Raw genomic sequence first — 25252 nt, 5'->3', positions numbered from 1 at the left:
CTCCCCTGACCCTTTACAGTCTTCTTCTGCTCCCACTCACCCTCCTCTAAAGAGTTGGGGCCTCTTCTTTCCTTTATGACCAGTCAGCATTCTCTTCCCAAACACCCCAGACAAAGACAGATCCTCCTACTGGCAAATGTATATTTGCTTAGTACTGAACGTGCTTGTTATCCTGTGTGATTTTAACAGCTCACCCATTTGTACTGCTAGGCAATCGCAGAAGCAATTCAGGTCTTACTAACACCTTAATAACAGTAGTGCCTCATTTTAGATTCTAAGAAGCCCACACTGTGGTTACAGCGAGCAGATCTCCACACTACGCCCACCGCTGACCCGCTCGAGCGCTGGTCTTAGCACAGGGCCTGTTTGCACAGCAGAGCAGACTGCCAGGGGACTCATTACAGTGAGTGGTTCAGTGAGGACAGGGAAACGTCTCCTCCTGAGGTTTTATTACAGGTTACTCACACCCTCCTGCTAACCCCTACAGCTCTCCTCCTTCTGCCTCCTGTGTGTGTTGACTCTCATTCAGCAGGCGTCATTTTACCGCTCCAGTGTTGGGTTACCTGCCGTACTGGGACCGCATTCTCAGGCAAATCTGATACTCGGTCGTCCGGGCCTCGGCGCCTCCTGAAAAGAAACAGAAGAGGGACAGAAAGTACCTTTTATTCTACAAGGAAGTTCTTCTGCCTTTTGTTTTCTTTCTCAGGGCTCCTCATGTGTGACTCGAGCAGTTTGCACTGTTCTCTGTCACATGGGTCACATGGACAGCAGCCAGGACTTGAGAGGGGTGGGGCCCTCCAGTCCTGCTGTTACGATGATGGACAGTAATGAAAAAAACATGGTGCAGTACCTGAGCCATGGGACTGAATTGAAGGCATGGAAGATGTATCACAGCCAATACGTAATGACAGCCAAGCACTGCTTAATGATATGAGATTCCATCAGCTATCAGTTCCATCTTAAAGTATTCATTAATTCTTCATAAATGAAGGTGGTCCCCTCCTGTCCTGCTGGCATTGTATTACTGGTTTGAACTTGATGCCGGTGGTTTTTGCAGGTGTTTCTCACTTGTACAGGATCAGGGGCCTCACCAGGGGGCTGTTTCCCCTGGATTACAATACAGTGTCTGGTACAGGGAATGGTGCTCTTCATAACAATGCAAGGCTGTTGCCATTGGGGCGTTTTCCCTGCGAGTGTACAATTGCAGGGGCTGGTTTGATTCAGTTTGTACTTCTTGGTTATTCTCTCTTCATTGTAATACAAATCCATCAGGCTGCTGACCAGTCAAATCATTACACAATTCAGCGTCAACACAGCAGTGCTATCACCTTTCTCCAATATTTACCCCACTTTCGCTGGCTTTTGTGGGGGTTTTAGTTTTGTGGGGTATGTTGCAAATTGTATTGTGTTAAATGTTTTGTAAAGTGAGCTGCATGCATAAATTTTGGTTTGATTTGAAGTGCACTGTCATGAGCAAACATTGTTGTGAGTGTGGAGTGATGCTGTCACTTGGTTGTGTCGCTGATACCCAAGTGGTTGACGCTCTTTTGCACCCTGTGTCCCTCACAAGGATCCCGCGTAATGAGTCCACGTCCTCCCTACCGAGTTATTTTCCCCTGGACTCTCTGCAGAAGAAACTCAAAGACTTGGAGGAGGAGAATACTGTCCTCAGATCCGAGGTATGACGTTGCTTCCTTTCTGAGTCGTGCCAAGAAAACTAAAGTGGCATTCAGACCTACAATTCATTGCATTGTACTATTTCAGGGCTGTACTGTAACTGTGGACAGCCCTTTACAAATGAGTGTGATAAATCCACTGACCTCTGCCTTAGCCTGTTAGCGATGCTAGCAGAGTTTAATGTTGATCCCCTGGGCCTGTTCCAGTATGGCTGGATGCAGTTACGCAGCCAGGCCACGGGGCCAACCGGAGTGTCAACACTGTGATCTGCAACAGACAGTAGAGAAAATAAAACTGCACACATGATCCCTGCTGGTCTTTAGCTGTATTTGCTTTTGTGCTGTCAAAGAGAGAGAGCAGCCAATAGTTTACAAAACAATGTCTGACCGAGCTGTAAGTAAAGTACACAGCACTGACACTTAGCTTGTGCTGACTGTGCTGCGCACAACACAGACTGTGACTGTGATAACATATCTGGGTACTTGTATTCGTATCAGGCCTGTCATCTGGAGACAGAGACCATCTCATATGAAGAGAAGGAGCAACAGTTGGTGAACGACTGTGTCAAAGAACTCCGTGAGTACATCCTGTATATGCTAGAGATCTGAGGCATTCCACTGTCTGGAAGAGGGCTGTGAGATGTCCATTGTATGTGTAGGAAAGGTGTGAGATGATCCACTCCACTATATGATAGCGATCAGGGTGGAGATCCACTATGTGAGGCAGATGTGTGTTCAATTCACCGTGCAAAAGATTTGGGAGGAGATCCATTATGTCTGTGAATGGAATCTCTGTGTGGAAGAGACCTGTGAGGGTAATCACCTTTGGAAGCGCAACCATCCTATGAGCTAGGTCTGTTTGCAGATCTACGGTTTGAAAGAGATCTAGGAGTAGATCCATACAGAAAGGCCCGTGTAGAATGGCCCTGGTAATAAAGTACAAATCTACTACTCATTTTTTCAATGGAATACCAGTGGAGTCTACAGGTGCTGAAGTGGACTGTGTCTGATATTAATGCAAACAAAAAAAAAACAAACAACAGGAGTGCATCCTTTGCAGTGAAACAAAGCAGTTTATTTATATTACTGAAAAATTCAAAAGGGCTTAATGCACTCAAACAAGAGCTCTCCAAAATGCTCGCAGCACTGAAGTCCTCTTCAGGCCCAGCCGCCGGCGCAAAGCTCACTCTCCTGCTGGTTTCTCAGTAAAGCATAACAGCCCAGTTAAGTACATGCTTCATTACTTTGGTTGATCATTCAGTTTTACAAACCACACCTTTCTCATATTTCTGGATTTTTCCAGGGTGAGGTTTAAGAGATGCCAATTATTGAATTATTCTTCTTCGGTTGAATTAAATAAAGCCTAGCCATTGCCATCAGTATTGTAGCATTTTGAAAAAGTAGCTGCTTAAATCTAGACTTAATTCAGTAGGTGGATCCCACTCACGTTCTGTAATATGAGCGGTAGGGCCTCGCCACAGTTGGAGATGGCTGCCATGGTGATCTTTTATGTCCTCTCTCCTGCCCAGGAGATGCCAACCTGCAGATCTCGTCCATCGCCGAAGAGCTGGCGAAAAAGACGGAGGATGCTTCCCGCCAGCAGGAGGAGATCACGCACCTGCTGTCCCAGATCGTGGACCTGCAGAAGAAGTCCAAATCTGTGAGTACCTGTCTGACTGCACCCCACAGTAAGGCTCTGAATACCACAGGGTGGTCTGGCTAACTGTGACCCTGTTCCACCGTGCAGATGGATCCAGGCAGGATCATTGTACACCTCCTCTATACTACAGCTTGATGTAGGCTGACTCCTTTAACCCTTCGCTCATTGTAGACCTGGAACAAGCCTGGTTTGTTTGGTTCATGTTTTGAGTGAGTTTACAATGCCTTTTTCGTCTCCCAGCCTGCAAAGCCCTACAACACAAGAAAGCTGTGAGCAGAGCTGACAAGCTGTTTAATCAAGTTCCTTCTGTCAGAATTGGCTCTAAGGTCGAGAGGAGTTAATCATGGAAGGGAAAAAGACATAGTTCAGTATTCATAGAAATAATTAGGAACAATATGGTGTCTAGTCAGCCATCTTGGCCTTGTTTGTAATTCAATAAAAAAAACAGATGATCTGTTTAGTGTCATCAAGTGGAAATGGGTTATTAGTGTACATGCAGTCATCTGACATCGTTATAGCTTTTGTCTCCTGACATTTCTTTCTTCTTTTTTTGAAAGGAAGCAGACAGTCTGCCCTCTTTTATTTTTTTTTAAATTTCATTCAGACAGAAGAAAAGCAGAGAGGGTTACAGACTGAGATGGGATTACAGAGTAGAAAGTGCTCTGGCGCTCTATTCCTTAATTACGTTTTTTTTTCACCTGCTGTCAGAGTCACAAAGCCTTTTCCCAGGGTTCTTGGTTTAACTGCTTCCTGTTGGCAGCGTACAGCAGCTTGTTCACTCCACTGTCCGTCTCATGTTGACAGTATGCAGTGGAAAACGAGGAGCTCACTCAGCACCTGGGAGCTGCTAAAGATGCACAGCGGCAACTCACAGCAGAGGTAAGGAGGCTGGAACCCATCACCAGACCAGACCAATAAGCACTCATACAGGGAACTCTGTCAAATACTCAGACAAAGTCTTCATTATCAAGTGTTATGGGTGTTGGATGCAAAGATGCAAGTGACCCAAGTACCACCTCTCCACCTCTGTACCAGTATTAGAATGTGCTGGTCAGTGGAACAAACCAAATAACACATTTCCCAAATTATATTGTATCTCCCAAAACCGTAACACCATATATTAACACCCTGTTCAAATCAAAGTTCTGTAATATATAGACTTTAGTTAAATATAGATGCATATTTTTGTTGATTGTCCTCAATTAGAGCCTTTTATCCGGCAACCCTTCCAAAAAGCTTATTAGAATGGAGATGGTGATTTGGAGTTACAGCACTTAACTTAGCCGTGGTAGCACAACATTATTGATTCATGTTTGGGCAAAGCATTTTGTAACACATGCTGCCCTCCTTTAGTCTGTACAGTGCGCAGTCTAAATAGGACACTTTCTCTCTCCTGCAGCTGAGGGAGCTGGAGGAGAAGTATGCTGAGTGCATGGAGATGCTCCACGAAGCGCAGGAGGAGCTGAAGAACCTTCGCAATAAAACACTGCCACTGAGCACGCCCAGACGCTTCCACTCGCTCGGCCTCTTCCCCATGGTGAGAGAGCGGGCTCGGTCACACAGGCTTCAGCTGCGCAGTCACACTGCAACCACTGCACAGTCACACTGCATCCACTGCACAGTCACACTGCATCCACTGCACAGTCACACTGACAGACATAGCTCATCAAGTCATGTCCACTGAGCACCATCACTGAGCACTTCAGACTCACACTGCATCCACTGGCAGCACACGCATCCACGACGTCCACATCCTCGCTCAACGCTCCTCACTGCATCCACTGAACTCCCCATCCACTGCCACCTCCCTGCACAGTACACGCATCACTGCACAGACACGCATCACTGCACAGTCCACTGCTCCTGCTCATTCACACTGCACTCCACTGATGCCGTCATGCATACTACAGTCCTCCTATTCACTATCAGGTTATGGGGGATAAGGAGTCTGAGGCAGGTGCGTTATAGTTAATGTGACAGCTGATCCCCTGACTGTGTGTGTGTGTGTGTGTGTGTCCATCTCTTAGGACTCGTTAGCTGCAGAAATCGAGGGTACAATGAGGAAGGAGCTGCAGATGGATGACCCAGAAGTGGAAGAACAGAAGTGGGTCTCATGATAGCAACACTTTTTACTCTCGCTGAGACATCTTTCTTAGTTTCATAGTGACATTATTTTAGTTCTGCTGTGAAACCAGTCTGTTTCATCGTGGTACTGTATCACTTAGTCTCATAATTAGCTGAACTAAAGCTGATGTCATTATGAGGGATAGTGATGTCTCTGTGAAAATGTCATTGATTTTACTGTGAAACTCACTTACATTTTTGCAGCGATATCACTCATCATAACATCAGCTTTAGTTCACAGTGACATCACTTTTAGTGACAAAGCTTTTGATTATCTCTTGAAGACATTTTTGATGTAGGCTGGGTTTTTTTGTGTTTTTTTTATTTTTTAAATACAGAATTCTTCATATTGCTCTTGCATACTGACATTATACCCTAAATTAAGCAACACAGGTTATTTGTTGAAAAGATTATGTGATTAAGCTGTGTGGTCTCACTAGGGGGCGCTGTGTGTCTGTTTTGAGCAGAATGCAACACAGGCGAGTTTTCGAGGCAGTGAAGAACATCAACCAGACGGTCAGGCAGCGATCCCTCGGCCCCTCCCCCATGAACATCCCGGGATCCAATCAGTCGTCCTTGCTCAACTCCGCCCGCTCCAGCTGCATCAGCACACCCCGCTCCAGCATGTACGGCAGTGACGTCGTCAATGACAACCGTGCCAACAGCATCATTCTGGAGAATGAGTCTCCAGAGGGAAGGTGTGTGATCAGGAACCCCAGCTTCCTCCACCTGTCTCCCAAACACACATCTCCATCCAGGACTGTGGCCTGGTGATCACTCCCCTTTCCAAACCCTTCCATCCTCATCCCACCACTGCTGGTCATGTACTGGCCTATTGTTATCATCATGTCTTTACCTCAGCTTATACTGTTTGAATGGTTTAAAGGAGCCTACAATGTTCGTGACAGCTCATAACCCTCATAACACCTCAACATTTTACTGAATTCAGGTACATAAGGATGCAACATTGGACTCCATGTGGGATTTGAATCCAGAGTGTCCTGGTTAGGTGTCCAGTCCTTTAACCACCCTGCCGTTGTTTGTGTCTCTATCTCCCCTCTCCTCTGGGGCTGCAGTGTGGACGACTCCAACAAGAAGCCGGGCACGCCGGGGACGCCGGGCTCGCAGGACCTGGAGACGGCGCTGCGGCGGCTCTCGCTGCGGCGGGAGAACTACCTGAGCGAGCGGCGCTTCTTCGAGGAGGACCGCGAGCGCAAGCTGCGCGACCTGGCCGAGCACGGCGGGCTGTACAGCGGGAGCCTCACCCCCACCGAGAGCATCATGTCCCTGGGCACCCACCTGTCGGGCCTCTCCAGCCTGTCGGGCATCTCGCTGCACAGCCGCTCCTACCTGCCCGAGAAGCTGCAGATCGTCAAGCCGCTGGAAGGTGACCCCCGCGGGCCCCGCCCGCGCCCCCTCCCCCTCCTCCTCCTCCAGTCCCTGTGGGCCCTGCTTAACCAGGAGTCCAGCGGCCTGTCCAGCCAGCCCTCCTTCTACTTCAGAGACACGCAGCCGCGCTGCTGGTTCGAGATCCCTTAAAGGGGCCGCAGCCTCTCGGACCTGCAGCCCCCTCTGTCCGTCAGTAGGCTTGCCAGCGCTCCTTTAAAAAATAGGACATAGAGTACAAACACGGTGACATCACATAATCTGGTCCCAAGGAATCAGTGCTCCCAAAATGGATTCATTTGTGAGAAACAAATTATGTAAGTGATTACTGTTACTGTATTTCACTTTTTCTGTTGTCAAAGATGAAAATAGTTTGGCTATTTATTGGAAGTTTGGTGAAATGTGGCCTAGGAATGATTATCTCTAAAAATGGGACCCTGGCAAGTCTATTCATGGTCATTATCCTACATAAATCCCTCTGCAACTGCTAGTGTAACTGAGTCATGGATAAGCTCAGGCGGTATATTATGAATTCTTTGTAACTGAAAGCATCTCCCAGGGCTTCAATTGCACATATCGACTTTGTCCAAAGCAGTTGCGCTGACATTTTGGCTCTAACTGGGCATCAGTAGACTTTTTAAAGATGTTAATACCTGTAAATATGACTAGTTCATTGTGTATTAAATAATAAGGGCTGTTGTAGACATAAGAGCACCAACTCTGCGGATCAAATGAGGACCGATTACTACCTGTTAGGCGTCCTCTCTGCCGGCCCAGATGGAACCAGACCCAACAAGAGCAAATTTATTGATTTCTTCATCAGATGAGGGAATTCAATAAGTGAGCTTTGTGTTTTATTGAGAAACATGACTCATATTCTGGCATAAGGAAAGATGCCTTGGATTCTTGTAATGGGAGGAAGAAGCTTCATGAACCTGTAGTGGGTGGACCTGCCAGTCACTGGCTTGTTGAACAATTCAAAATGTTTTGCTACCCACAGCAAAACACCATGATTGCATGATATCAGACAGTTACTGATTATATATTATATCTGGGCTTCCTGAAGCGTCGCTCTCCTGTTACATGTAGATACCACAGTGGTTCTCCTGTGTGGATAATAACCAGTTAAGAACAGAGAAGACTCTGTGGTCCCTTCATAATGCATGCTTCTTCCCTCCGTGCGATCCGTTCACTGAATTTATACAGTGTTCCTGTGTCACTCCATTTTGATGTAGATATGAGCTTCTATGAACCATGAGGGAAGAGCTTACAGTAGAAGCAAATGGTGGCAGCTTTTAGAAAGTCTGTTCATCTGCAAGAACAATCACTTCATTTTATATGTTAATGTAATCTGTTTTACAAACCATTATTGCCTTAAAAAAAAAAAACCTTAAAATAGTTTTGGTAGCCATTAGCTGCTTTGCACTGTCACCTATTTTTAGACAGGCAGTGCATTAATTTACTATAGTCTGTTTTAATGTCTAGTGTGAGAGGTTGCTTTTGAAAACTTGTCTCAATTACATTTTTTATTGACAGTATAAGTCTAAATAGTGTGACAGTATAAGTCTGAAGAGTGCTTGTGTTTGGTAGTTTTTTTTTCAGCACATCTCCCTATTCTCCTCCGATACCACTTTATAACCAAAAAAAGATTGTGGGCTTTGTGACAGTTTTGACCTGGTAAGCATGTTCTATTCTCAGTGTCTGTGCTCCAAAGGTTAGGTACAGCACAACTCTATGCACAACTATGCACGAATGCTCCTCTCTTCCTCATTGTTTTTATTCTCCTTTGGTGTGTCTCTTGTTTCATTTTCTTCCTTGTTGATGTTTCTTTTTTTTTTGCTCTTTTAATTTCATTCACCTGCCTCTGTTTTATATAATTCTTCAATAAAATCTACTAATTTCTTAACTATCTCATTTCTGTTTATTTCTCTGTCCTATTGAATGGGTCTGTGTTGTACCTAACCTTTGTGCTCTGTTCAGACTACAAAAAAGCCCCTCATTAATCAGAATCTCAGTGTTGTTTCAGTCGCCCACTTGAGATTTGACATCCTGTATCTTCTGTTCAGAATATATACACACTAGTTCTGGCTGTTGTAATTCAGGTCTAATAAAATAATGTTTTAAGAATAGCATTTACTCACATAAGTTGTTAATTATTCCCTGACAATGTTGCATATCAAAGGCTTTTAAAGTAGATATCATGAACCTGAAAATAGGAAGTAAATATTAATCTTGGCTAATTAATTTCAAACTTTTATGTTTTATGGTGGCATGTTAAGGTAATTGAACAGGCCAAGGGAGGACAGTGTAGAATATGCTGATACACACCTATCTGGTTCAACTGTGAGGAGTGAAATCTAACCGATTCTGTGTGGAGTGAAAGGATTTGTGGGTCTGCATAAATAGTTCCCATAATGTCAGAAGCTCTATGTTATCGTTGCTGTATGTCTGTGAGAAATGTTTCCATAAAGAAGGCTATCTTATGGACAACCATGTTTGAAGTGGCTCTTAAAGGATATTTGTTTGCTGTTCATATGCGCGTGCCTGTATCGGGTTTATATGTTGTGTTGGGTCTGTATAACTATGACTGATGTGATACCTGTGGTGAAGATGACTCATTGTGCAGTCTTAATGGTGCTGTGATATCTATGGTGATAACTTTGACATTCAATAGTACATCTATGGTGAGCTCAGATGTGAAAGGAGATTGGTCTAACTCTGTTCTCTTGTTGTTTTTTCCTCCATGCTTTCCTGGGAAAAGGCTCGGCCACTCTGCACCACTGGCAGCAGCTGGCGCAGCCAAACCTGGGGGGGATCCTGGACTCGCGGCCGGGCGTGGTCACCAAAGGCTTCCGGCCTCTGGAGCTGGACCTGGAGGAGGTCTACCAGTTCACCGACTTTGAGGAGGATGAGTCAGGTGACCTTTCGTTCCCGAGCCTTTCTACCTCAGCCCCCGCCCCCCCACGGTGCCGCAGCCGCGCCTCCTCTCCCTCCTCTTCCTCCAGCTGCGTCAACAACAACAACAACCCCCCCGAAGCGTCCAAGAGCGCCCCCCCGCCCGACGCCCTGGAGCCGCAGGAGCCGCGCCTCGGCGCAGAGGAGCTGTCCGGTGAGGGAGCGCCCTAAGCCCCGCCCCAAAGACGGGCAGACAGACAGACGCGGGACCGCCCACGGGATGCCCAGTCCTGCTGCATTCATTGGCCGTCCCTCATTTCCACCCCCTCCACGCCCCACCTGCACACCTACCTCACCCCAGGAGTGTGCTGCCACGTCGTTTGAGTATATCACCATTTTTTTAATTTTTTCATTTTTTATAAATCATTTTTTTGCTCAAATTCCACATATTCCTTTACCATGCGTGCGCTGAGAAAGAGATGGTCTGTAATTTAAGCTTAAATCTTGTTTGTACAGAAGAGCAGAGCCAGATCTAGTGCAAAAGAGAGGAAAGCATTAATTGTATGTCTTCGATTCTCAGCCCATGATGGTGGCCCGTTTCATGTAGGATATATCAGAATAATGCAGTACAGTGTTTCCCTTTTAAAGACAATAAAACAAATGGGGAAAAATAAGAGAAATGAATTAAAAACTGAATGAAAAAAACTGTCATCTCCATAGTGTTGAATCTGATAGCTGATATATGCAACTGACACATCCTGAGAGAGTTGTTTTTATAATGTGTAGTGTAGTTCATATTCAAACATCAATCATATGTAGTAATTATTTCATGATCAGGTGTTATTTCTAAATATTTATGCTTATCTTAACTTAAATACTTAACTTCGTAGTCTTGGTAGCCAGTTGGAGAAATCAGGTCTCTTTCTCAGTACACACTGCTTCTTTCTCATTGTTTTCCTTTCACTCATTTTTCACCTTCACATATAATTTGGCCTCCCTGTTCCAATTGTTCCCTTTTAGCCTCTTGTGATTCATGCCAACTTTGACATCTAAACCAATCATGTTTCAGCCCCTGCATCCTGGTGCATTCTGGATAATTGTCTGTCAGCATTGGTGTACGGAAACATTCAATAACACAAAATTCCTAAACTTTGTGGGCATGGAGAGAATATCTGGGCAAACAAAAGGATATAGTTCGTAGAACCAAATCTATAGCACTTTCAAGAGAGGAATATTGTCCATACACTTCATTCTAAAAAAAAACATGTATGTACCATTTATCATCTATAGTTTGATTTGCAGGTTGATGTTCAGGTCACATGTGCATCACATACCAACACACATACACATGCGTGTAGACACAGACAGATGCATACACACACAAGGCTCTGGATTGCGGTCCAGTGCAGGTACCAGGGAAGAGACGTGTCTCTGTATCGAGTGTCACTGTTCTATTAAAAACAACCTCACATGACTGACTGCCTGTAATGGAAACAGATACTGTGAAGAAATCTCACACTGCACTTCACTAATTTAAAGGAAGAGTGTCTCACCAACACATATGCACATGGACTGACACCCACCCCCCCAACCTCCCTCAACACACACACACACACACACACACACACAGTTGTACAGAGATACAGTTATTCTCACTCTGATACTCTAATTTAAGAGTCAGTCTGTAATCAGAAGCTCTTTTATCATGCCTGAAAAGTATAGGCAATCTTGTGCTGTCATTTTCTGGGAACTAATCTCCTACCATTTGCCAATCTTCCTGTATACTGAATTTTTCTCTTTAAAACTGCATCAGTAAAGCCAGAATAAGTCCCATACTGCATGCATGTGATGTACTGGACTTTAATTGACTTAATTCAACAAACAGTTATTTTTGAGAACATTAAAAATAACTTACATCTGTCATTTAGCCGAATTTTCCTTTGATTCAACATTTAGGAACATATGCAGTCTGATTTGTATTTTGCATTAAAAAATGTGTACTTTTAGAGTATATAAACATAAGCATATTAAGCTAAAACTGATGCAGTTTTAAAATTTTTCTGTGTGTCGGAATGGGTTTGACTCTGACCACTGACCTCGGTGCTGTAGATTGACCCCTGACCTCTGCCCCTCCCCCACTCCCCCCTGTCCCTATCTGCAGTGCATTACCCCGGTAAATGTATGTCTCACACCAGCTCTACCTACACCTTCACCACCTGCCGTATCCTTCACCCGTCGGATGAGCTGACTCGGGTCACACCCAGGTGAGCGCTCTGTCACGTCTTACCCCGGTCAGGAACGCGGCTGCTCTTTTCGGTTCATTTTACCCAAAATACGGGGGGAAAAAGATGAACAGTGAACAGTGCAGAGCGTTGTTTTTGCATCATTCTGGGGAATTGGTGGGTTTCCGCCAATGACTGCTGGTGACTCCTTCCAGGCCTTGTGACGTTGAGGAAGACGCGGCATTCTGTCATGTTGTTCTGCGGTCTGAGCAAACACACTGACCTGTTCCAGGGGTGAGCCAGAGTCACATGACTCAGTCAGGTGACATACATTCAGAGGGTTTGGAAGTCCCGGGAGAATAACAGCCTGCCCCTCCCCCCATCTAATAGTTTGATGCATCGGAGCATTCTAATACCCTCCAATCGCACGACCGCCTCTAAGGAGTGCTAGTCCCTGAGGCCTAATGAAGGAGGTAATTGTGATGGCATAGTGATGGAGAAATATTGGCAACTGACTTCCTAACATCTAAACATGTCTGCTTTCTGTGTGCATCGACATTAGGAGCAGTTTAAACCTCTGTGTGAACTGCAAAAAGATTCTTTTTGACAGGTCACAGTTTTAATGTGATGCATTACTCAGAATAGCACAATTTTGTGGAGAGCATCTAAATACTACTAACCAAATAATAAGCATATTTTTTCAACAGGGTTTGAAGGTGTCTCCATCAAACTTTAAACAACCTGACTTTTTTTTTTTTGAGGTGCACTGACTATTGACCTTGGAGAAAATTAATTCTCTAGGCAAAGATATTGGAGAAAATTTCGAACTTCGGTTGGAGTACATTCCTGTATTTGGTCTCCAGCTATTGAACACATAATTCCAGAGCAGCACAAACTGATCAGCAGTTTCAGCAGCATATACATTTGTTTACCTGTCATATATTTATCTGAGGAAAATATGAGAGTATGTGCTCAAATGTCATATCATGCAAGATCATGCAGATGCATAACCCCAAAATGCATAAAACAATGTTGGATATTATCCAAGTTTCTAGTTTCTTCAATACGTCAACATCATGACATAGGGATAATACTGTAATTCTATACATAAAGAACTCAATTAAAATACAACACCTCAGAAATGGAAAGTGTGACTGTGCATTACTATAGGAACTGTGTCTGTATTCACACCACATGCGGTTATGCACTACCACGCTCCAAGCATGAACCAGTGGACTGTAGTAGATGTTTATTACTGTAGTTTCAAAATAACAGTAGTTAAAACAACATTCAAATATGTTGCTTTACTGTGTGTTTTCTAACATCAAGTTTGCATCAGGTTCTGGTCATAATTTAAGAGGTGTTATTATAATGGGGTTTTGAATGAAGCCTGGAACTCTCACCACCTCCCCCCTCACCCCCCCCCCCGCAGCCTTGCCTCCGGCCCAACGGCGTCCTGCGTCATGTCCAGCAGTCTCAAGTCCACCCCAGTGTCCACGCCCCGCCGCCTCAGCCTGGCCGAGTCCTTCACCAACCTGCGCGACTCCACGAAGACCATGAGCACCTCCCTGGGGCTGGTGCGCCTCCTGCAGGAGCGGGGGATCTCTGCGGCCGTCTACAACCCGCAGAGCTGGGACCGGGCCGACGCCCCCGACGCTTCCCCTGCCGCCCCCGCGGTCCCCCGGGGGCCCGACACCCTGCCCTCCACCCCGCCCAACTCGCCCACCGGCCAGTCCCAGGCCACGCCCTCCCCCGCGGCCTCCGCCCCCTTCCAGTTCGGCAGCTCCTCCTCCCCCTACGACAACTTCCTGGCCTCGCGGCCGGCCAGCTCCATCCTGCGGGAGGTGCGGGAGGAGGCCCGGGGCCAGGCGGACTGCGAGAGCCAGACCGACGTCAGTGTTCACAACCTCCGGCTGGTGGACAAGCTCAAGCGCTTCGGCGTGGCACAGACAGAGGAGGCGGGGCCCGGGGCCGTGGGCCACGCCCCTTTGCTGGGGCCGCTCAGCGGACTGCGCCGGCCCCGCCCTCTCTTCGGACACCCTGCGGTGACCAGCACCATCGGAGGGCTCCCCGCCCTGAATGCCGGAATTCGCCGGAACCGCAGCTACCCAGCCATGGTGGGGGCCAGTATGGTAATGAAGGGCCCTGGGCCCCCGAGTTCTGACACGCCCCTGCAACCCAAGCTCCCCAAACAGACTAGCCTCAAATGAGGGGTACGTGTGGCCCTTCTGTGTCGGCTCCTAACTCTGTACACGTCCGCTGCTTCAGTGATGAATCAGCTCTGTGCCTCAAAGACATTCTTTTGGTATAACCCCCTCCCCCCTCCCTCCTCCCACACACACTAAACCCTTCTGCACACAGTATGTACTGTTCAGCACCCTTATGCATTCTGAGGTCTTTCTGGTCTTGCTGTAAATTGTCCAGAGATGGATTCCTGCTGACTATCCTCCTCTCTGGGGGTCTCCGTTGTACGCCCTGTGTAAAGCACTTTTATTCCCAGGCTCAGCCGTGTGGAGAAGCAGTCTGCGTCTGGCCCATTTCTGTAGTGTAGCTCCTCCCTTCTCCCCCTGCCCCTCCGTGTGGCCATTTCCACTTTGAGCACACGACACAGTGCACTCAGTGTGAGTCAGTGTGAGCACCTTACTGAATCTCACACTGTGAACTCAGCCCCTGAGGATTAGTGTGATGTGTATTATGTCCAGTTTGCACATATCGGTCCCATTGAAAAAGTGTTGGGAATTGCATATCAGCTCCTGCCTATCCTGTTATGATGTCACTCACCCAAAGTAACGTCTACATAATGAGTGGAAGCGGCCACATTGGAGTGAAGGGGGTGGAGACGGGACGTTTGCAGTGAATGAACGAATGTGGTTTGAACTTGAAAACACAAGCCTATCTATTTTTGTGACAGACCAACGTAAATTTATGTGTGTATATTATGTTTTAATGAAAGGCTCATAAAGATATCAAAGACTTGAATCATATTAACTGTTAAGAATCAAAAAAGGATATTTCCATCCAAGTATATTATACTTGTGATGGTGACTGTAGAGGCCATCAGATAGCCTGTGTGAAAAATGAAAATGCAAGTTGCCAAAAGTGTTTGATGACTGAATCATTAGCTTTAAAACCATTGTGAATGGTGAATATAATAGCAGGACTGAAGTGATGTCATAGTGCCTGATAGATTATTTAATTCTTATTGGACTGACTTCTGTGCAGTACATCAATCCCAGAATGCAGTGCACCTTGCATTGCTTGTTAGTTGTGCTATGAGGTGACCTTCAAAATATTTTAACATTGGTCTAAAAAAATCAAAACATTTCACCTTACATTTATGTTTGAAGTAAACAAATGTAAGCATAGCGGTGTTTGAAAGTATGTTTCTATACTTTCGATAACAATAGTGTAAAGACTATTTATTCTTTATTTACTTAAATGTTTTAGTACAAACAAAAGAGATTTGTGAGCTGATGTTGTGTGTGCACTTATCGTCTGTAACTTGAATATCTTTTGAATGTATTTGATAACAGCAGATATGTCCATACATGTACATTGAATTACGTGATGAGTTTTATTGCATCGCACCACAAAGGGAAGTCTGCTACTTTACATTGAAAATGAGAAGTATGCAATGAAATGTGTCATGTTAACTTTTTATAAAAAAATAACAAAAATATGAAAAGAGTAAAAAAAGTTACAATCTTTAAAAAAAAGTCAAAAACACTGGTTCCAAGTGTTGAGTTGTACTTTCAGGAATTTCAGATGCTGTTCTCAGAAAATAAAATATCAATAAAACAATTGATATGACTTCCCTCGTGTCCTTGGTTATTGATAAGTTACAATTACCAACATGTAACAGTGACCATGACCCAGGCTTTTTGGGGATTGAATATGGAAACACTTTTAGGTGTAAACAAGCTACTTAATACTAAATAATTAATTGATATTACTTGCATGACATTTTATTATTTATTGTTAGCTGATGAGTATTGTCCTAATGATCAACTGAACTGTTATAAGTATTGCAGCAAACCTGGAACAGAACTGTATAATCAGGTTAGTGAGAATTCTGTGAAAATACCATCAATGAAAATTTCACGTTAATTTAAAGCGCAGCTGATAAGGGAGTCATTATTATTGTTATTTTTGGCTGAAATATTATTTTTGGAAAATAAACTTTTAATCCACATTTTTACATTTCTCAAACCTCTGAATGCTAACTTCTGATTTCACCCTGTCCTCGGTTTATTTAGTAGAGTGCAGACTAGGATGTCCATGTTTGGAATCACATGGAACCAGCAGGAACCTGCTTTGCTTTGTTGTGCTTTGCAGTCCACCTGCAAAGCCATTTCCTTGTAGGACTGTGCCTCTTGCACCGCTGATGTAGGCAGGCTGCAGGTGTGCAATCCACCAGAGGGGTCGCTCTTCAGCACTGCTTGGTGAAGTCTTGGTCCCACCCAGTTATTTGATATATACCGTCGGTCACTTTTCACCACCCTGTGGGGTCGGCCATTTGTAATTGTAGTTTTTAATGTGTAGTTTGAGATCTGTAAAACAGGACTAACGTGCGTGAGTTGTGCAACACGTGTAAATAACGCTGGCACTAAATTCATTCCACAGAAAGCAGTTTGTTCAGTAACATATCACTTTAATGAGTTGAGTTCTTTCTCCCTAAAATTGCAGTGGATACTCTTGACCAGCAGAGGGTACATGTTGTACAAAAATGAAAAAAAAACATTTCTCTTCAACAAGAAGAGCCACAGTTTTTGTTGTATATTTCAGCACTCAGGGACTGGCTAGATGCCATATGCTTGGTTTCCAAGGTATATATTGGCTGATGATTGAAAGGAAACTTCAAAAACGTAAAGGTTTGAATGGCAAATAATGCGAAACAACATAACGTAATGCACTTAATACACTTTCCGTGGACTGGAAGATATATCTATATCAGTATCTGGAAGTGTAGACTATGATTAAATAACCAAGAGCAGTGGAACACCAAAACATTGATCATACTTTGTTTATTCATTATAAATCCAAGGTTTCTTCCAACTCTGAGAAAACGGCAAATAAAAGAATACAAGCGATCTAATTATATTTTTAATGTCCACTTACCACACAGAAAATTGTTTTATCTTAGATATTTCATGTCTCATGTCAGTAACCCTGTGTATTCATATCTGATACCCCATTACACCTCTGTATACGTGATTCTGGAGGTATTTCTGTCATTAATGGCCACTGGGTGCTTTTAGCGGATCTCTAAACAGACTTCTTGTTTTTGTATGTATTTAGCATTCGCACTTGAACGGTATGCACGTTATTGTGTATGCACAATGTGATACAATTAAAGTTTCCCAAATGTGTGTTTTAGTCATTATTCGAAAAAATATTTAAAATATACTTTTCAACTGGGGATATGTGCATTCGTTGGAACCAATGTGGATAGAGAAGTTTCTAAGTTGACAGGATGTACTACGCCCTGTCACCGAAAGAGGTCGCTCTAAACACGACTCATCCAGGGGGTTTGGACTGGATTGCTTAGATGTATAGTGCCTACTAATGAAACTTTGATCTGAACAGCCAAATTACTGACGCCACTGTATGCTATCATTTTGACTGAACGCGAATGTTAATGTGCACCAGAAAACTACGCATCACTTAGGCTCACAGAACAAATGAAATTTTATAAACAAAGCAAAAAAATTAGGCTAGCCTTCAGTCATTTGTTCTGGGGGCTTTCGAGTTGTGCAGTTGACATCGGTGTCACACAAAATAAGTGGTCGATTCGCTCAAATTCCAATGAGCCCTTTATCCACACCCAATCGCTCCAAAACAGACCAGCACATTGTATTCTGTGCAAAGTGTGCTCGCTTAATTGTGTAAAAATTAGTAATTCGCCCAGGTTTCGCAAATCCAGTAAATGGCACGTAAAGACCAACTCCAAAAATCTGTTTATCCAGGCCTCTTAACCTTGGTCCGGTGTACCTTCTCTCGGAATCAACGTGAATATAATTTTTTATTATTAATAATTAGCCTTCTCATTGGCCCAGCCCAGGTAACATTTTGTCGCAAAACATAGACATAATAATTGTTGCACATACTCTGGAGCTCAGATTGTAGGCTATACATTCATTTTACCATTGCTGTAGCGCTTGGTATTTGTTTAAAAACGTTCCGTTTATCTGCCATAAATCCCTCCTAAATAGGCATATTTCATTTAGCGACTTTATATGCAGGCTTATCGCCGGTGCAAATTGGCGCTGCTCACTTAATCACCCCTTTGATGTTTCATATTGTTGCGTTTTATTGTGCGAGGGAGCGATTTGTGGTCTTTCTTCTGCGCGTTACATTTTGTCTGAGAAATTAATTTACCTCTGTAGACCATCTCCTGTGGGACTGTAGTAGGCCTAATCATTTTTGTCTGCTGTTCATTAAAGTCCGTTTTCCACAAACATGTCGTTTTACCTGCTGTAAGTGCCAATGATGCAATGTGTAAGGCTATGAGCAGTTTATGTATTACAAAACAGGGTGCAAAACAAAAAGGCCAAGTTTAAATAATTAGAGAGAGAGAGAGAGAGAGAGCTGCTGATGTGTATATAACTCTTATAATTTCACACAGGTTAGGCCTAAAGGAGAAAACCCAACATACCAAGCTACCAAACTATCTTGAATGTTGACCGCTGGATTTATTCTCATACACCCAATAGCTCCTCACTGAGAGCACATGACTGGACTTTGTATGAACAAATATGTGTATGTGATTAAATAATTTAATGCCACGTTATCACCAAATGAAAAGAAACCGGAACATGAACAAGTTTCTCCTTTTCTGTAAAATCGGCCATATGTAGGCTATATATTGCATCATATTAGGTTTAAAAACAAATGTACATCAAATACATAATAAATATATATATTTTAGACACCAACTTCCAAGACTACAAATTGAAATGAATCTCTGTCTCTCTGTTCAGAATTTCAGAGTACAGGTGTGCTTTATGACGAGTATTCGTATTCCTCGGCACTGCGACGCCCGAAGTCCATCCAGCCCAGGTAATCTCTGTCCTTTATTCTGTGGTTGGCGCTCAGGCCGCTCGCTCGGCTGTTTATGGTGGAGTTTCTGCGGGTGTTTCCTGCGGGCACAGACAGAATGCACAGAGATGGTTGGTCATTTTGGCTGCGTGTGTGTGTTGCACAGATGCTTGGAGGGTGGTACTGTATTATGCATGCATGTGATGCGCCGTTGCAGTGTATGTTTTGTAGGTGTACCATGGCATCATTTGTTTCTCGTCTAAATTGTACCCTTATACATGAAACTTCTAGCTTTGAAAATTCCTTACATGTCCCTTGACACACTGCTGAAGGTTTACTGACCCCCTTTGTGTCATTTCTATTGAACTTGTTCAGTTGCCTAATTAAAAACTTAAGACCACCACACTTTGTTTTAGTGTATAAAACCGGAATGTCAACAGTCTCCACATTTCCATGCCTCGAATTTCAAGCCCAAGCGAAAAGGCACAGCAGGTAAAAGGTGCTGGAAAGGTTTAGCGTGGTGAAAGGCTGTGAGTGGAGCAGGAGGAGAGTAGGAGGATTGAATCACAGCTCCTCTGGCAAAGCCATGATCTGCTGTGGCTTTGGATGCTACTCAAACATGGCCTAGCTGTTCTCAGCTCCATACTGGTGTGGAGACCAGAGCGAGATACTCTAAATCAGCGGGGGTTATAGGTTTATTACGGTGACATTTTAGCACCCGATAACTGCAGTCTACAGCACTGCGCACACACCTCCCACACTGACATTGGGCAGTAAAAGCTTGCATAACAATCTGTGGCGTGAACTTGATGACTTGAATGTACTAATTTATTCAGAGGGTAATTTGTGTGACACAGCCAAAGGAATAAAGCCAACTAAGTTATGGAAGCCAATTTATATGTCTAGCTCTCTGCTTCCTCCCTCGCTCTCCCTTTTCCACCTGTAGTCTCTACGCAGCAGATACTCCTCTGTTGTGGTTCACTCACACTTTCAGTGAATAATTCACACATCATCCAAGAGCCAAGGCTCTCCGCAAGCACTTTCTCTGCCAACGCTCAACTCCAGCTCCACTGACAGGCCTCCATCCCTGTGTGTCACAGTCTGTCTGTATCTCAGCCTGTCTGTCTGTGTCTCAGTCTGTCTATGCCTGTATGCCCCCTGTCTGTCAGTCGGCCTTAATCATGTTTCTGTCACTGTATGATTCACTGTCTCATACACATGCTGAACAAAATCCAAGAGACAAGAGTGGTGAAACTGTCATTTAGATATTTGCTTGAGCTTTCTCAGTTTTTGTCCCTCTGAATACCAATTTACCCTGCAACCATAATGTTTATTCTTTAGGTGATCAAAGAAAGGAGGTCTTGAGCCATCCTAGCTAATGGAGGACCAACATAAATGCCGAATTTCCTCAAATGACCTGAGAAAACTGCACAAATTATCACAGATAACGATTTACATTATGAAATACTCTGCAGCCGCCACCTGAGGGATTTTGTAGAAGCCATTTTGGGACCGCACATTATTTGGCTGAATGGATGGTACTTTCAGCACCACTCATTGAGAATATGGAGGATTTGAGATTGATCAGAACAAATAAAACATCATTTCCACTTCTAAAGCAAGATAGCTGCAAAATGAACCACTCTTCAACAACATGATCGAACATATTAGGTCTCTGGCCATTTAAAAGCATACGCCTGTTTTACTAATGAGAACAGGTCATAGAACCTGTCATTTTTTATGATTTTGTTAGCATCTGTCAGGTAATATGGAAGAAGGCACTTAACTGTTCTCACCTTAAAACTGAATGTGCACTTCTCTGGTAAAACACAACTGTTCATTCTGGTGCTTTTCAGGTGTTGGAACTTATTCAAACTTTATTAGCCTTCTCATTTAACTTGGAAAGCAGGCTTCTCCAGTCCATTTTACGCCCCAGCCATGTTTGATGTTATAACTTTCAGGCTGTGTGTACACATGCTGCATAGAATCTGACTGCATTACCCATTTTGCATGATGAAGTCACTGTATTTCAAACCACATTTTCAAGCAAATCCCTAAATATTGAAACAGACAGGGCCATTTTGTGTCTTGGAATATATCAGATAAATTTGAACACTGAGAAAATATCTCAACATACTTTATGTATGCTTGGCATGTATGAAATACATGAAGTATTTTAAATATGAAATTGTGAAATTGTAAACATTAATTCTCATCACATAAAGGCAAATGATTAGCTTGCCTTTACAATGGACAAATTAATGCATTTCATATTGGACAATTAAAACCCGAGTGATAAAACAACTCAAAACCATCTCCTGAAAAGGTTTCTGAAGTGGCTGGAAAAAGCTTAGCTTAACATCACGCCTCGCACAGTAACTACAGACTCAGTGTGATGTGAAGAGATTGCATCAGTCTTCTTTTTATCTGGATAAATGAACATCGAGGGAGAAAGAGGGGGTGGGGTTTGTCAGAGCTCAGATAGAGTGGCATAAGTTGTGCTGATGTTAATGCTGTGATATATCGTCATTACTGGAATAATGGTTACCATAGCAAATATATGAAAGGCCCATTGTTAAGAACCACCCACCAGTTTATTACTGAACAGGGAGCTGCTTGTTGCCAAACAAATTATTTCAATTCTTCGTGTATTTGTATGTTATGAAAGGAATATCAATTTAAAGCATATTAAATTGGGTGGTTGCTTCTAAGGTGTAATTTACACTACAGTTTTATGTTAATCTTGGGCGATATGCTAAATGATGGTTCAGGAATGTATATAAACATAATATATACTTTTCTTTTTCTTTTCTCCATGTAAAATCAAGATATTAAAAAAAAACATTTTCTAATTTTCTCTCAAAAATTTTGGTGTGAATTTTTCTTCATTAGACGCAGCTTGAACCATACAGATATCACAGCGGAGTATCAAGTCATATAAGATTTCTATATGATGCTAAATGACTACTAACATGGCACTGATGTTAAATGCATTTTCTTATACATCACCCACTCACTCGAGCTGCAAGTGGAAACATATCCTGAATCATTTTCACTTGGCTTGTGTCTGAAAATTTCTTTGAAAATAATAGAAGTAATATCTGCATTTTCTTCTGGAAATATAGTAAAAATGCTTCTCCTCTAACCATAAATGATGAATGAGAACTGGCAGCAGCCTAGACCTCCAAGGTTTATTCTCTACCTTTATTGTTAATATAAAAGTTTGCCTCTTGGACTTTAAATTGATCTAATAGCCTAGCCTCGCTTATGTAGGCATAATTGTCTTTTTCTCATTCGGTAACATCTGAGCGGCAGACAGTTGCTGAACATTCCAGTGATAATGCATTTCATCTGCAGCAATGACACATCTCCGTAATTCTGCTTGCCCCTCCACAATAACGGTGTTTCTCTCACGCGCTGGATTTATTCAGCAGCACTGTGCTTCTCCAGATGTCACTCCTGTGAGTTATCAAGTTTTCCTCTAACCGCACAACAGCCTTTCCTGCAGATTCAGGCAGTTATAGCACTAAGAAGAGAAGCTTCTAGTGTATCCACAATTGTTCTTTGTCCTTAACACTGAGTAATGAATTCTTCCATTTGATTTTTACATCATATTTTTTGTTCCATTGGTTTCATTTACCATTAGACTTGTGAGTGTAAGCAGTACAAAATGTAACACCCTCCGAAATTCTTTATTCAAAAATAAGGGTAGAAATTCATTATAGCCTAGTTGGACTGAATAAAAAATCCCTCAAAGTCTCCCCCTGGAGTGGTTCTGTGCATTTCCATATCATAGTTGTCTGCATCACACAAGTAGACCATGCATAAAAGACAGCTACCCTAAAGTCATTATCTGAAACAATCCTTTGCTTTAAGTGAGAGATCAGATAACTAGATGGATAGGGGATGGTGTATAAATGACTGGGGGATGCTTCCCAGTGTTTGTAATTACTGTTTTTGCTGCATGTGATCAACACGCTTTTCACTTACCGAAAGAGGCGATGCTAATCGCTCATAATTCTACTCAGCATCAATTGGGTACTCAATTTGCAAGTGATAAAACTAGCTGGGATCTGACAGCAATTCATATTATCAAGAACTGTCCCAAAGTTAAGCTCTTCACTTACAAATGAGACAACAGTGAGCTATAATGGTCATGTTTAATGCATGGAACAAAGATTGCTCACCTTTCCTAGATATCAACCTTGCCAGCAGTTCAGTCAGGCTGGCCCGGGAATCCACACCCTCCTCTGCTTTGGGTTTTTGCTGGTCGCTAAGGGGCGTGGAGCGGGCTTCGCGCATGTGTTCGGACAGGACAGTGTCCACTTGGGACTGGGCAGCCCTGCTCTCATCCTGTGTGTTTGAAGAGGGGCGTCCGAGACAGCTGGTGGAAAGAGCTGCCAGCAGCACGCACACACAGATCCCACCGTTCATCACTGAGGGACACAAATGCATATGGGGTAATGACCCATTTAGGATCCAAAACGTAGGGTACAGCAATATCATGAGACAGAAAAGAACTGTGGCAGAAAGAACAGATTTTCAAGACTGTTCAGTGTTTCCTGACAAGCTTGAAAATGCAACCAAAGAAGCTTGAAAATTAAGATTCAATATATACCTCTACATCCAGTTTTGACCTTACATTTCAGTTTTTCTACCAGACTGTATTCGATTTATATTTATTTATTTATTATTTTCTTCAAAAGATATATCACCCGGGACAGGTGAAACAAGAAAATGTATATTCTGACGAATTCTTACAGCAGTGAGCTGTGCAGCAATAGGCTACTTACAAACTTCATATAATATCAATAAATCGAAGATTTCTCGTAGTTTTATTGATCTAACGAAAGAGTATCTTCTTTTTTTAATTGGCAACCCATTTTCTCACAGCTCTCTGCGCCTCGCCTAGCTGCTTCGCGCGGTCCCGCAGGTGATATAATTTTCAAAATGCTAATAACCCAGTTTATTAGTTTCCGTATGCGCATCAGTTTTACAGTTGTCTATTAAGGAAACGAAATTATGCCTTAATTTCGTTGAAGGGGAAGACAAAGTAGCCTAATTCAAACCTGTGTAGAAAAGCGTATTTTAAAGTAGCACTACGAATAGGTATCTACTGCTTTATCACGCGCTGATGAAGAAATTGCTCTTCTGTAAAAAGTAACTCTTAATTAACGTTTAATAAAACGTCGCAACTAAAAATATAAACAAATGGCAAACAACAGAACGCGCACACTAGAATTCAGCATAAAGTAAAAGTAAATATTGTGTCAAAACTGCAATACTATAAGAAAATAATATATTGAGCTCAAATACATTGAACGTATTTCAAATTAAAAGTGAATGGCCGCACTTTAAAAGTTCTGCAAAAGAAAATGGCATGGCAACCAAATCAATAAATTAAACCGAGAAATCCAAACAAAAGTGAACAACAGGCTTAGAAATACAAAGCTGTATGCTGAATGAAAGTCATCTCAAGCAAACATACATGTACAGAGCAGGAGCACAGCAGCGGGTCTGTGAAGCTCACCTGTAGGTTGAATCTTGAATATTCTGCTCTTCTACAGAAAAGGAAGAGAACAGGATCAGAGAGGGCCAGGTGAACAGCGGGCTGCGATAACTTCTCCGGGCTGCGTTAGGCTGCCCCTTAAATACCCCGAACAGTAGCTACGTTTCCTGCCGTGTGTTTGCAGTGTGCTGACGCAGACAGTGAGAGACGCACACAGCTGCCCCCCGCCCCTTGGACACAAATTAGTGCTACTCCAGGGAGCAGGGGGGCACCCCCCCCCCCCCACCCCTCTCAACCATAAGCCCCTCCTAACCCCCACCCTCTACAACACTAGCAAGACTTATTCACAACCCCATTCCCCCTCCTTTCCTTTTTGTTTTTCTCTGACTCTTTACATGTGCTATCTAATGAAACTGACTGAACTGTTTGTAGATAGAGCACAAAGTTAGATAGATAGAAAACAATAATTTCAAAATAATTTCAATTTTTGGGACCTTTAGACCTCAACTAAACAAGCTGTTATAAACCTGAAAATTGTGCATCTAACCAAGGGTATGAATGTAAATGAGAGACACTTAAATTACAACGGTAATTGTGTTTCATAATTCATGTCAAAGGTTCAGATGCAGGTCATTTTTGTTGAGTATGATGTACCTGTTCCTCAGTGTCCCTTGATGGATGGAGCCCTGTGAGGCAGCACCAGGGCCCTCAACTCAGAATGTGATTCATTCAGGCAGTCAGG

General features: G+C 43.3%; 2 protein-coding genes across 12 annotated transcripts in view; one reads left to right on the top strand and one right to left on the bottom strand.

Annotated features, from left to right (window-relative positions):
- The window catches only part of trak1a (trafficking protein, kinesin binding 1a), a 42424-nt gene extending 26651 nt beyond the window's left edge, over positions 1–15773 (top strand). For 5 of the 11 annotated variants that reach the window (XM_064345557.1, XM_064345519.1, XM_064345550.1 and 2 more), the window contains 11 exons: positions 1571–1679; positions 2175–2253; positions 3206–3336; positions 4141–4215; positions 4736–4873; positions 5364–5440; positions 5928–6158; positions 6537–6847; positions 9608–9955; positions 11903–12005; positions 13396–15773. In XM_064345557.1, coding sequence (XP_064201627.1) covers positions 1571–1679; positions 2175–2253; positions 3206–3336; positions 4141–4215; positions 4736–4873; positions 5364–5440; positions 5928–6158; positions 6537–6847; positions 9608–9955; positions 11903–12005; positions 13396–14173 — 2380 coding nt within the window. In that variant the 3' untranslated portion in view covers positions 14174–15773. Of the gene's footprint in view, positions 1–1570; positions 1680–2174; positions 2254–3205; positions 3337–4140; positions 4216–4735; positions 4874–5363; positions 5441–5927; positions 6159–6536; positions 6848–9607; positions 10120–11902; positions 12006–12178; positions 12540–13395 lie in introns of those variants that run through there. The other 6 variants (XM_064345542.1, XM_064345582.1, XM_064345573.1 and 3 more) reach the window with 5 other exon arrangements.
- Positions 15774–18635: 2862 nt separating this feature from the next.
- LOC135260266 (cholecystokinin-like) lies at positions 18636–24686 on the bottom strand. The gene is made up of 3 exons (XM_064345513.1): positions 24532–24686; positions 23189–23437; positions 18636–19102 (listed from the first exon to the last, which is right to left on the bottom strand). The coding sequence occupies exons 2-3, from the start codon at positions 23433–23435 to the stop codon at positions 18966–18968; spliced, it is 384 nt and encodes a 127-aa protein (XP_064201583.1). The 5' UTR covers positions 23436–23437; positions 24532–24686; the 3' UTR covers positions 18636–18965.
- Positions 24687–25252: the final 566 nt, after the last annotated feature.

The sequence above is a fragment of the Anguilla rostrata genome, chromosome 1 (genome assembly GCF_018555375.3).
Source record: "Anguilla rostrata isolate EN2019 chromosome 1, ASM1855537v3, whole genome shotgun sequence".
Lineage (NCBI taxonomy): Eukaryota > Metazoa > Chordata > Actinopteri > Anguilliformes > Anguillidae > Anguilla > Anguilla rostrata.
The sequence above is the reverse complement of the archived record's forward strand: the minus strand, read 5'-3'. Positions and strand labels throughout refer to the sequence as shown.

Coding starts and splice junctions, on each gene's coding strand:
- LOC135260266 (XM_064345513.1), bottom strand. CDS start 23,435: ATGAACGGTGGGATCTGTGTGTGCGTGCTGCTGGCAGCTCTTTCCACC. Junction 19,103..23,188: donor AAGGTTGATATCTAGGAAAG/GTGAGCAATCTT, acceptor CTGTGCCCGCAG/GAAACACCCGCAGAAACTCC.